This window comes from Electrona antarctica, assembly GCF_951216825.1.
Source record: "Electrona antarctica genome assembly, chromosome: 8".
Taxonomy (NCBI): Eukaryota; Metazoa; Chordata; class Actinopteri; order Myctophiformes; family Myctophidae; genus Electrona; species Electrona antarctica.
Window position 1 is genome coordinate 36756245 of NC_136789.1, and position 12768 is coordinate 36769012.

Here is a 12768-nt window from a genome sequence, read left to right on the forward strand (position 1 = left end):
TTGGGTAGTTTGCCACCAAGTTATGCTACAATTGTCACTGCACTTGAAACAAAGATTGACAACCTGACACTGAAGTTTGTTCAGCAAGCATTAATAAACGAAGAGCAAAAGCGAGTGAATGCTAATGATTTCAGTGGTGCTATGTCAGGAGGTGCATCAGCCATGTCATCACAATTTCGGGGAAATGTGCAGGATAGCTCCAAGACAGTGGGAGCAGCAGACAGAAGCACGTGGAGATGTTACAAATGTGGGAAAGAAGGCCACTTAAAACGTGATTGTCCGACCTGGAAAAATAAACCAAAAAAGAAATTCCACAAGGCCAAGCACATGATGTGTGAGGATGAAGAAGATTCCTCTGAAAGTGCCTTCGTGATCAGAGAGGCAAACAGTGACAGACCACAACAGGCTGAATGGGTAATTGATTCTGGAGCATCAAAACACATGACGTGTGATAAAGAAATTCTTCAAGAATACCAGCAATTCACAAAAGCACAGTCTGTGAAACTGGGTGACGGCAGGATGGTTGACGCCCTAGGAATTGGAAATGTCAACATGAAAATGACTTTTAAATCAAGTGATGTAAAAAATGTCACAATGTATGACGTGCTGTATGTTCCAAAGCTGTCTGGGAATTTATTCTCAGTGGGAGCTGCTACGAAGAAAGGGAATACAGTGCAGTTCAGAAAGTCTCGTTGCAACATACGTGGAAGAAATGGAACACTTCAAGGAATGGGAACACAAAGAGCTGATGGACTATATCAGCTGGATATTAAAGGAAGTGAAACTGTCTGTCACAGTGCTTCAGTAGCAGCCAACCTGTGGCACCAGCGCCTTGGTCACACCACCAAGCTTAAGGAACTCAAAGATCTGGTGAACGGAGTGAACTTCTCTGCAGAAAATGAGATTCCCTTCTGTGAAGGATGTGTGGAAGGCAAGTTGGCTAAGAAGCCATTCAAGTCGATTGGAGGAATCCGTTCCAAACGCAAGATGCAGCTGATTCACAGTGATGTCTGTGGTCCCATGCAGACCGAATCCATAAGTGGAGCAAAATATTTTGTGACTTTCATTGATGATTACACAAGATGCTGCAAGGTATACTTCATAAAACAGAAGAATGAGGTGCTAAACAAATTCAAGGAATTTGAGAGAATATTCTCAAATGAGTCTGGTCTGAGCGTCACAAGGCTGAGGACAGATAATGGTGGTGAGTACACATCAAAGGAGTTTCAAGAATATTTGAAGTCTCAAGGCATCCACCATGAAATGACTGTACCTCACTCACCACAGCAAAATGGTGTTGCAGAAAGAAAAAATAGGACATTAGTTGAAGCAGCTAGAAGCATGCTGTCACATGCTAAGTTGCCAAAGATGTTCTGGGCAGAGGCTGTAGCCACCGCAGCTTACATACAGAACAGGCTGCCCACAGCTGTTCTGAAGGAAGAGACACCCTACGAGAGATGGTGTGGGAAGAAACCTGACATGAGTCACATGAAGGTGTTTGGCTGTATTGCTTATGCACATATCCCAGATGAAGAAAGAAGGAAACTGGACAAAAAGGCTGTGAAGCTTCGTTTCGTGGGATATGCAAACAATGCCAAGGGATATCGCCTGTATGATGAAGAGAAGAGGAGGATTCTAATCCGTCGTGATGTCATCTTCGATGAATCAAACTTCAACTGGAAGCAGGAAGTGAAAGTACCCTGTTCAGAGAACGAGATAATCATACAAACAGATGAGAGTGAAACACAACATGATGAGGTCACAGTTGACAGCACTGTCAGAACAAGCGGCAGAATAAGAAATGCTCCAAGGAGATTTGGATATGATGAGTTTGCCGATATAGTGACTGTTCATCATGCCAATATGTGTCGTGTGACAGAGCCAATCACACTGAAAGAAGCATTGGTGAGTCCAAATGCAAAAGAATGGCAGGAGGCGGCTGACTTGGAATATGAGTCACTGCTCGAAAATGAGACGTGGGACTTGGTGGATTTACCAAGAGAAAGAAAGGCAGTAGGATCGAGATGGGTGTTCAGAGTCAAGCATCATAGTGATGGAAGAGTGGAGAGATACAAGTGCAGGCTCGTTGCCAAGGGCTACTCACAGTTGTATGGTGCTGACTATGATGAAACGTTTTCACCAGTAGTACGTTTCAGCTCTATTCGTACATTATTGTCCTTTGCCATTCAAAACAATCTACATGTACACCAGATGGATGTTGTAACTGCATTCCTTAATGGACATCTGGAAGAGGAAATCTACATGGAGCAGCCAGAGGGCTACATCAAACCAGGGCAGGAACACCTGGTATGCAAACTGAAAAAATCAATCTATGGACTGAAGCAGTCTCCTCGCTGCTGGAGCAAGGCTTTCACAGAGTTCATGATGGAAATCGGATTCAAGCAGAGCACATCAGACCCCTGTGTGTTTGTGAGATCAAGAAAAGAGCTTGAGATACTCGCAGTTTACGTCGATGATTTGATTCTGATAACGGAGTCAACTGAGAGCATGAACGAGCTCAAAGTGGCTCTCAAGGAGCGCTACAAGATGAAAGACATGGGAGAGCTGTCCTATATCCTGGGCATCTCTGTGATCCAAGATAAAGAGAAGAACCGTGTCATTCTTCATCAGAAGCATTACATTGAAGGAATACTTCAGAAATATGGAATGGATAATGCAAATCCTGTGGCAACTCCTGCTGATGCCAACGTCAAGTTGAGGAAGAGTGATGGTGTCAGTAAGCCAGTGGACCAGCATACCTATCAGTCAATGGTGGGAAGTCTGCTGTATGCTGCAATGGCCACAAGACCAGACATAGCTCAAGCAGTGAGTGCTGTGTCAAAGTTCAATGCAAATCCAGATGCTGCACATCTGACTGCTGTGAAGAGGATACTTCGATACTTGAAAGGGACAGCAAACCTTGCTCTCAAGTATGAGCAATCAGACTCTGGAGCTTTGATTGGATTCGCAGATGCTGACTGGGCTGGAGATCAGGATGACCGCCGCTCAACAACAGGCAACGTCTTTCTACTGAGTGGAGGAGCAGTGAGCTGGCTCAGCAAGAAACAAGCAATAGTTGCACTTTCAACAGCAGAAGCGGAGTACATCGCACTCAGTCAAGCCGCTCAAGAAGGAATCTGGCTGAAAAGATTACTGAGTGATCTCGGAGTGGAAGCTATGTCCACAGTGATCCTGGAAGACAACCAAGGAGCCATCGCAATCGCGAAGAATCCGGTGAACCACTCCAGGACCAAACACATAGACATTCGCTACCACTACATCCGTGAATGTGTGCAGAATGGACAAATAGAACTGCAATATTGTCCAACAAATGACATGAAAGCGGATATCTTTACCAAACCACTGCCTAGACAGAAGTTTGAATATTTCAGGGGAGAGATTGGACTTTTCCTTATTTAAAATAAAGTGGTTATTTGTGCTTGACAGGTGTACGCCGAACGCTGCCTGATCAATGCAATTCTAAAAAAGAAAAATGTGAAAAAGAGTTCCAGTGAAATCATTGTAAACAAACTAAAAGAGTTCCAGTGAAAACAATGTAAAAGAAAAATGTTTTTTGTTGTTTGACATTATTTGTGAAGGAGAGCACAGCTCTGTAATATTAAGGGACTTAATGCTATTGAAAACTAAGTGGGAGTGTTGTAATATGCAGTAGTTTTCCAATAGTTTCTCCATTAGATGGCACTGTTGCACTACTGATTCATTCCACCTCTGCAGACTGAATGTAAACAAGAGAAGCGTCACTTCCTGTATTCTGTTACTGTTGACTACATGTGTGCGTGCTGGTGAATAAAGCTCTGCCAAACAATATCTGTCTGTGAAGAGTTCATTGGCTTAATGGGCGACAAAACAAAGAAAGAAATTGCCAAAGAAATACAACAAGCAAAATATTTCTCTGTGATAATCGAGACTACACCTGACATGTCTCACGTGGACCAACTGACCTTTGTGTTCCGCTTTGTGAATGGAGAGGGCGAGGTAATGGAGCGATTTATTGGCTTTGAACCCATTCACAGTCACACTGGTTCAAGTCTGGCTGACTGTGTGAAGATGATGGTGAGTGAGTTGGGGCTGGATTTGCCGTGGCCAAAGTTATGATAATGCAGCAAATATGTCGGGCAAATACAACGGTTGTCAAGCCCATCTGAAGCAAGCTAACTCGCTGATACATTATATCCCGTGTGCTGCACATTCTCTGAATCTAGTGGGTGTAAACTGCGTTGAAAACAGTTGTCGGGAAGCAGGCCAGTTTTTCAAGAAACTGCAATCAATATATGCGTTTTGTGCGAGTTCCACACACCGATGGAATACAGTGTTCACCAGCAGTGCCATCCCACTGACGCTGAAATCCCTTTCCAATACAAGATGGTCTGCCAGGGGAGACTCAACAAGAGCTCTTCGTGAAGGCTATACTGGGATAATTCAGGCCTTACGGGAGATTGCATCTGACATGCTGGAAAAGCTGGAGACTGCGCTGCTTACGATATTTTGGGACACTGTGCTACATCGATTCAAGCTGACAAGTAAAGAGCTACAGAGGAGAGATATGGATCTTAAGACTGCTGTGGAGCTCCTGGAATCATTGCACACTTATGTTGCGTCATTACGAGGGCAGTTTAATATATTTGAGACATCTGCCAAGGCTGTCACAGGCGTGACGCAGACATATTATCAGGAGACTCACCGCATAAAGAAAATAAAAGTTTTTGCGGATGAGGACGTTGAGCATGAAGTTGTTCTCACTGGGAGTAAACAGTTCCAAGTTGAGACAATCAATGTGATTAGGCGTTGGAGGGGTAGGTGTAGGGAGGTGGAGGTGTGTAGGGGTAGGTAGGTAGGTGGTAGGCGTTGGAGGGGTAGGTTTAGGGAGGTGGAGGTGTGTAGGGGTAGGTAGTGGTAGGTAGGTAGGTGGTAGGTGTTGGAGGGGTAGGTTTAGGGAGGTGGAGGTGTGTAGGGGTAGGTCGTGGTAGGTAGGTAGGTGGGTAGGTGGTAGGTGTTGGAGGGGTAGGTTTAGGGAGGTGGAGGTGTGTAGGGGTAGGTCGTGGTAGGTAGGTAGGTAGGTAGGTGGTAGGTGTTGGAGGGGTAGGTTTAGGGAGGTGGAGGTGTGTAGGGGTAGGTAGTGGTAGGTAGGTAGGTGGTAGGCGTTGGAGGGGTAGGTTTAGGGAGGTGGAGGTGTGTAGGGGTAGGTCGTGGTAGGTAGGTAGGTGGGTAGGTGGTAGGTGTTGGAGGGGTAGGTTTAGGGAGGTGGAGGTGTGTAGGGGTAGGTCGTGGTAGGTGGGTAGGTGGTAGGTGTTGGAGGGGTAGGTTTAGGGAGGTGGAGGTGTGTAGGGGTAGGTCGTGGTAGGTAGGTAGGTGGTAGGTGTTGGAGGAGTATGTGTGCCCTGACAGACAAAAGGTTGGGAAACACAGCCCTAAACAAACAACATTAATGTCTGTAGACATTTGGCTGGCAAACGATTGAAGTGCTCTAAACAAACAGACTTGGCTGCCATATGACGCATGGGAGGCCTCAAAACGCATGGGAGGCCTCAAAACGCATGGGAGGCCATATGACGCATGGGAGGCCATATGACGCATGGGAGGCCTCATGGGAGGCCTCATGGGAGGCCTCATGGGAGGCCTCAAAAATATAAAAAACCCATAAAAAAACAACCTAATTTCTTCACACTGTTACAGGACAGTTTATGTTGAGGCTTCTCATTCCAAAGATAAAATACTCATGTAAATAAAATAATTGCTCCGGTCCTCACTCTCTCCAACCACACATTCTTTGGCTGCCGACTAACGGCTGAAACCCACACATTGTGTGGGAGCCGACCGACCGACTGGCCGACCGACAGACCGACCGGCCGGCCGACCACATTTCTAGTTCTCCGTCGTCGTCATGGCCGCCAGCTCCCAGCGGACGTCCCGCGGCAGCTCCAGCTGCTCTAGGCCGCGCTGGATGACCGCCATCTTGCACAGCGTCTTCAGACTAGGACTCAGGTCGAGGACGTACAGGTCTCTGGTGTACAGACCGCCGGAGAAGATGACGCGCCCGCCCACCACGCAGCAGCACATGCCGGGCACCCGGCTGGACAGGCCCGCCCCCTTGGGCTCCACGGTGGTCCAGGAGTGGTCTTCCCGGTTGAACTTCCACAGGACGTCGAACCCCCCGTGCACGTACAGCTCCCCGTTGTGGGAGAAGATGGCCGAGTTGCGTCCGCGGCCTCCCGGGAGGGGCCGCGCCGCCGAGGAGAGCGCACCGCTCAGCCAGGAGTCGCTGCGCGTGTCGAACACGCCCATGCTGTTGGCCTCCTGGTCCCCGCGGCTGCCGAACACGAACATCTCCGTCCCGACGATGGTGGCGGAGTGGCAGGCGCGCGGCGGCGTGCCCCGGGCGTTGACGAAGGACCAGACCATGGCGGCGGTGTCCAGCCGGTACAGGTCGTTGGTGTAGCCCGTCAGCTGAGTCCAGCCTCCGTAGATGAACATGACCTTCCCCACAACGCAGGCGGAGTGGTCGTCCCGCCCCTCCGGGACGGTCCCGCTGATCCCGGGCCGGGACCATCGGCGGGGGGCGTCGTCAGCGTGGAACGCGTACGTGGCATTGCAGTACCCGCCCGTGCGGAAGCTCCCGCCCCACATGTAGATGACCTCGTCGATCGGCACCACCGTGTGCCCATAGCGCATGGAGGGAACGTCGTCCGAGGGACGTTGTTCTCCTCCTCCTCCTTTTCCGCTCGTCACTACAGGGGGCGGCAGCGGTGGCGACGGGGCCCAGCGCAGGGACACCGTGTCGAAGACGCGCACGTGGATGGGTTCGCTGTGGTTCATGCTGAAGCCTCCGAACGAGAACACCTTGTGGCGCACGGCCGCCGCTACGTGGTAGACCTGGAGCTCTCCCGTCAGATGCAACACCCAGCGGAACATCTCTCTCTCTCCTCGCGGTGGAACGACCGCGGACAGAATGTTTTCTCGCTCTGTAACACAGTGGAGTGTTGTCAGGCGTGCTGCCATTTATATATATACAGTATATTGGGTCACCTGTACAAATGTCACACAAAGTTAGCCTCTCTATAAGTAGGTCGGGACTCGGGAGTGGCTTATTGTCGGTATCAGTAACAGGTGGTGTGTGTCCGGGCCCGTCTAGAGTAGACCCTGGGAGATGGGTTTCCGAGATGGAGCGACCTACCACCTACCATCATCTCCCAGGACTTTCTACACCCAGGCCGTGCTACATTGACGGTGTCTGACGGGAATGAACAGATGAACATGTGGTCCAAAAGGCAAGAGGTCTAGCAACTTAGCTGGACTCGGGCTGGACCCAGCTTTAATTACCTTAAATTCCTTTATTTTAAATGTTTTTTTTTACTAATATTACAACATAAACATTAGCCTACATTACAGACGTTAGTTGTCACTGCACTGTCATGTTGCACACATGCCTAAAATGTCTGATATTCGCGCCGCCCTCGTTGAAAACGATGTATTTCCAACTCCAGCTTGTTGTCCCTCTCCAGGCTGCACGAACAGCACTCGACCGCTGTTCTTCCCCCTCAATGACGCCACTGAAAAGGAGCCAGCTTAGGTTGTTCGGGAATCTGGTTAGGATGCCTATCGGGTGTCTCCCAAGGCATCTGGTTCGGATGCCTCTCGGGCGTCTCCCTAGGGAGGTCCTGGAGGCACGGCCCACTGGGAGAAGACCAAGGACCAGACGGATTATATCTCCACTGGTAGGAGACCCCGGGGCAGACCAAGGACCAGACGGAGGGATTACATCAACTCACTGGCCTTGGAACGTCACAGGATCCCCCAGGAGGAAGTCACTAATGCTCTGGAGAGGGAAGTCTGGAGCTTCCGGCTGGAGCTATTGCCCCTGTGACCCGCTGATAAGCGGTTGAAGGTGGATGGATGGATCACAATGTATTGCCTATGCCTATGCATAGGTACACTCCACAGGACCGCCTTGTCAATGCCCATGTGAACATTCAAATGGAGCCACTGAGGAGAAAGGGGGTAGGAGAGTGTTGCGCAATCCCATTTTTTGGTGACAATTCCGTCCTCAATTTTGCGGTCACAAATTTATTTTACAAATGAAATATTTTATTTATTTATAATTTTATAATTTTATAAATAAAATAAATAGGGCCGGCGGTGGCTCAGGGGTAGAGTGACCGGATGGCAACCGCAAGGTTCCCAGTTCGATCCCTGTGGGCTCCCCCAGAGTTAGTGTCCAAGTGTTCTTGAGCAAGACTCTGAACCTTACATGGTTTCTTTCCTGCGGCATCGGTGTGTGAATGGATGAATGTAATTCACAATCTATGTAAAGGTGTGTGAATGTGTGTGTGAATGGGTGAATGTAATTCACAATCTATGTAAAGGTGTGTGAATGTGTGTGTGAATGGGTGAATGTAATTCACAATCTATGTAAAGGTGTGTGAATGGATGAATGCAATTCACAATCTATGTAAAGGTGTGTGAATGGATGAATGTAATTCACAATCTATGTAAAGGTGTGTGAATGGATGAATGTAATTCACAATCTATGTAAAGGTGTGAATGTGTGTGTGAATGGGTGAATGTAAAGCACCTTGGATAAAGGTGCTATATAAATGTACCATTTACCATTCATAAATAAAAGAACAAAAAAAAGTATACTTTTCAATCACAATGTTGCACACGTACTTGTGCAACATTGTGACTAAATATCTACAGTGGATATATTGGAACACCTTTCCTTTCACTTCCTGAAACATTTACTTTTTTATTTAGTTCCATTTCCAACTGAAATTGTACATGATAGTGTGTACTTATTGTATATGATAGTGTGTACTTATTGTACATGATAGTGTGTACTTCCAGAGTGTCACCAACCCAGTTCGCTATACGGAGATGGGCAGCTACCTAATTGCAATCCTCCCACATTGAAGCATGGGCTGAACGTCCTTCTAGGCATTGGAAAGCTTCAGGTCGGCCCGGAGACGTTGTGGGAACTCACGTCCTCACGGAGGTTAACGTGCCCTTGCGTCAGACTCTCTCGGACCACGTGCCCTTGCCCCTCGGAGCCCATTATATAATTATGGGCTGGGAAAAGTTGGGTTACATTGGAAAAGAGCACAAAATAAACGTGGGAATTGAAGAAATAACAGTGTTTTTCATCCAGGGCGCAGGTCCCAGTCCGCCAACCCGACAGAGGGGCCTCAGTTCCTGGGTACCCACTGGCTCCAGTTGGCCTGTCGCCCAGGAGGGGGAAATTCCATTAGGGAGGGGGGGGGGAATGTCCCCTGGACGTTGAATGCAGGTCCGGGGCCCCTCTGGGCACCGTCTGCCCGCTCTGGGGGCCCCCAACCCCTGATCACGTCGCCTGGAGGTCGCCTGGACGTTGAATGCAGGTCCGGGGCCCTGTGGGAATTATTCTAAACTGCTCTCAGCATTTTTTAAGTAATTTCACCTTTCAAACACATTGACATTTCTTCTAGGTCTTTCTAGGCCTGGAGATGCCAGGCCTCCAGGGCCTCCAAGGCCCCCGGGGGCACCCTCCCGGCACGGAGTGGCCCCCCGGGGGCACCCTCCCGGCACGGAGTGGCCCCCGGGGGCACCCTCCCGGCACGGAGTGGCCCCCCGTGTTCATTATAGCTGAGGCGTTTAATGCATCTCCTGTTCTGTGCGTCCTACGGTCTTAGACCAACAGGAACAGACTAATATTGGGGGGGGGGGGGGGGGGGCTACGCCTCCTTGCAGACACTAGGGGGTGGCGGTGTTGTTGGCGGCGCACACTCCCCGCAGCCCGTAGTGGAACTCCTGCAGGTTGGAAACGCCATAGAAATGGACGCAGGCGGCGGCCACGACCAGGAGGTGGAAGATCTGGTGCGAGTGGAACCAGATGTCGCACTTCCCCCGGAGGAAGCGCTCGGGGATGCGGGCGGCGTACAGCGCGGCCCCGCCCATGTAGACTGCGCCCATGGCGTAGAACCAGCCCATCTGGCCCAGCGTGACAACGTCCACCAGGCCCTCCCTCAGGACGTAGTGGACCGTGGGCGCCACGCCGCTCAGCCCCAGGCCCGCGAACACGGCGGCGCGCGTCAGCCGGTGGCGCGGCGTGGAGAAGCGGTCGCACTGCGACACGGCGATTGCCGCGGCGCCCAGGACGCCCACCAGGGCCATGTAGACGACGCGGGGCCGCGCGGCGCAGTGGAAGCAGTAGTACAGCAAGGGCACGAAGGAGCCCACGGTCAGCAGGGCGATGCCCGAGTAGTCCAGCTTGGCGAAGGCGCGCGCCACGCCCTCCGAGTGACAGTTGACCGTGTGGAAGACCCAGGAGAAGCCCAGGCAGAGCAACACGCCCAGGAAGAAGGCTCCCAGCACCAGCTTCTCCTGCAGCGGCGCCGCAAAGGAGCTGTTGGGGCGCAGCAGGGTGAGCGCGCCCAGCCACGCGAAGAAGATCAGGCCCAGCAGGTGGCTCCAGATGTTCACCGTCTCCGTGTGGATGCGGAAGGTGCTGCGGAAGCAGGCGCGGAACGAGGGCATGGGCGGCCGGTGTCCGTGCAGGAGGTAGTCGTTGTCCTTCAGCCAGTCCGGGAGGACGTGGAAGGGGAGGACTCGCCAGCGACGAGCCAGGGAGGTTCCTCTGGGAGGAGAGTCCTCCTCCATCTCACCGTGCAGGTTCTGCTCGGCATGCGTTGACGTGGCCGGGTCTTCAGCGGAGATCTGTCGGCCCTCTTCTACATCCAGCTGTAGGTGGGCGTCCATCTCCGACAGATCCACACACAGCTCCACGTCACGCGGGACACAGACGTCCTCGGAGATGGGGCGGTCTGCATTGTTCTGTCTGGGTTCATTAGAACCTGACATAGGAAAGGTGTTTCTTATTCTATGTATTTGTTATATATATATATATATATATATATGTAAATATATATATATAGCTCATATTTCTGCCAAATAATCTCACATCATCACTGCTCCCGAATATGGAGCCGTGAAAAAGTCCATATTTGTACATTAAAATATAACCTCAGAACAGGAAGTAAAGTACTTAAACTTAAAAAAGTACAGGAACTCTATGGAAAATACAGGATCAACCTCAAACTAAAATACAGGATCAACCTCAAACTAATTGCAAAAAAAATAAAACTCAGCTGATTTTATATCTTCAATATATCCTGAATAACAGAAAAGTTGCCTGGAATTGTCTGAGGGGAAAGTGTTGAAAATGGCCTGTACAGTATGGCCACCTATCCTATATAAGGCACATATTTTCTAGATTTCCTTTTGCTTTAAGTAGCATGTGACGTGTCAAACTAGGGCGTTTTCATGATGCTGAAGCCATTCCAAGCATTAGTTTTGCATACAAACACTCATTGGGCTAATAACGGCCATGGCCACTTGCCCAAATGTGATGAGGTCAGCACATTTGGGCTCATTGGAAGGTTCCCACCGACATACATACATACATACATACATACATACATACATACATACATACATACATACATACATACATACATACATACATACATACATAAGCCGATTTAGACACATATGAGGTAAATTCTCCATTCAATGTCAATGGCATTTAATGTTTGTGTTCACCCATTTTGACCTGAGATCAGAGTCTAAAAATGTCTTCTAAATCCTGACAGTTTTCTGAAAAAGCTGTTTCTATGTCAGTCATTTTTCAAAAATAGCAGACCTACAAGCTCGTAGCGTGGCACTCGGTGGGGCGATATGAGCTTGTAGATCTGCTATTTTTCAATAGCTAAAGCATAACATAATGCTAACACCAAAAGGGGTTCCCACACAAAATGGGTTAATACAGAATCTACACTATGGCTGTTTAGAACAGTGGTTCCCAAAGTGGGGTCCGGGGACCCCTAGGGGTCCTTGAGAGAGTTCCAGGGGGTCCCCAGCTAAATGATAATGGAACCAAATGGACCCTCATGGATCTGTATTCTGTAACTAGCGGGTCCATTTGGTCCATTTGTACACTCTCAGAGTTAAATTAACAGTGATTTTACAATTGTAAATTGTAAATTGTAATATAATTTGGGGTCCCAGAGATAGAAATGCCATTAAATGGGGGTCTGTAGACTAATGCATGCACATCTGGGTGTCCTTGAAATTAAAATGGTTGAGAATCACTGCTAGAGCCGTAAAACTATTCTCTTACGCCAGGGGTCCCTGGCATAGGCCTATCTTCTCTAATAGGTGTCCGTGGGCTAATGAGTGTCAATTTGGGGGTCCTTGACATGAAAAAGTTGTCAGTACAATGGGCAGTACCCGAGACCAACAGTAGGGGGGGCAACAATACAAGAATGAACTGGCAGCTTCTAGACAAAGTGCTCAGAAGAACATTCCCCCAATATTGTCGCTAATCATGTGATTAATTACTAATCAGTGTTAACAGGTGTTGATCGACTGTTGACACTTTAGAATACATTCACACAAACATTTGTTCCTGTTCATGTTTCCTGTTCATGGTCTAAATCAGAATTTCTGGTACTTCTGCGAGGAACTCGGAGTAGTGTGTGTTGGTTTCAACCCGGACAGGATAGAGGCATGGATCCAGTGTTGCCATGTCTGCTTATTATAAGCGACTTTGGGCATATTTTTCTGTAAAGTTGCTTGTAAATATTGGTAGTTATAAGGTTTGGGGGGGGCTTGTTTGTCTGAGGGTAAATTGAGCCAATTTCCCTAAATATGAATTACTATTCACATTTTTTTATTATGTATTTGCTTCTCTAATTATGCTGAATGATCTTTAATTTG

General features: G+C 48.9%; 2 protein-coding genes across 2 annotated transcripts; both read right to left on the bottom strand.

Annotated features, from left to right (window-relative positions):
• Positions 1-5883: 5883 nt before the first annotated feature.
• LOC306928745 (kelch domain-containing protein 3-like) lies at positions 5884-6930 on the bottom strand (the record flags this gene model as incomplete). The annotated part of the gene is made up of 1 exon (XM_079509017.1): positions 5884-6930. One exon carries the CDS (start codon positions 6928-6930, stop codon positions 5884-5886), a length of 1047 nt encoding a protein of 348 aa, XP_079365143.1.
• A 2814-nt stretch (positions 6931-9744) lies between these two features.
• Positions 9745-10851, bottom strand: LOC306928746 (adiponectin receptor protein 1-like; the record flags this gene model as incomplete). The annotated part of the gene is made up of 1 exon (XM_079509018.1): positions 9745-10851. The coding sequence occupies one exon, from the start codon at positions 10849-10851 to the stop codon at positions 9745-9747; it is 1107 nt and encodes a 368-aa protein (XP_079365144.1).
• Positions 10852-12768: the final 1917 nt, after the last annotated feature.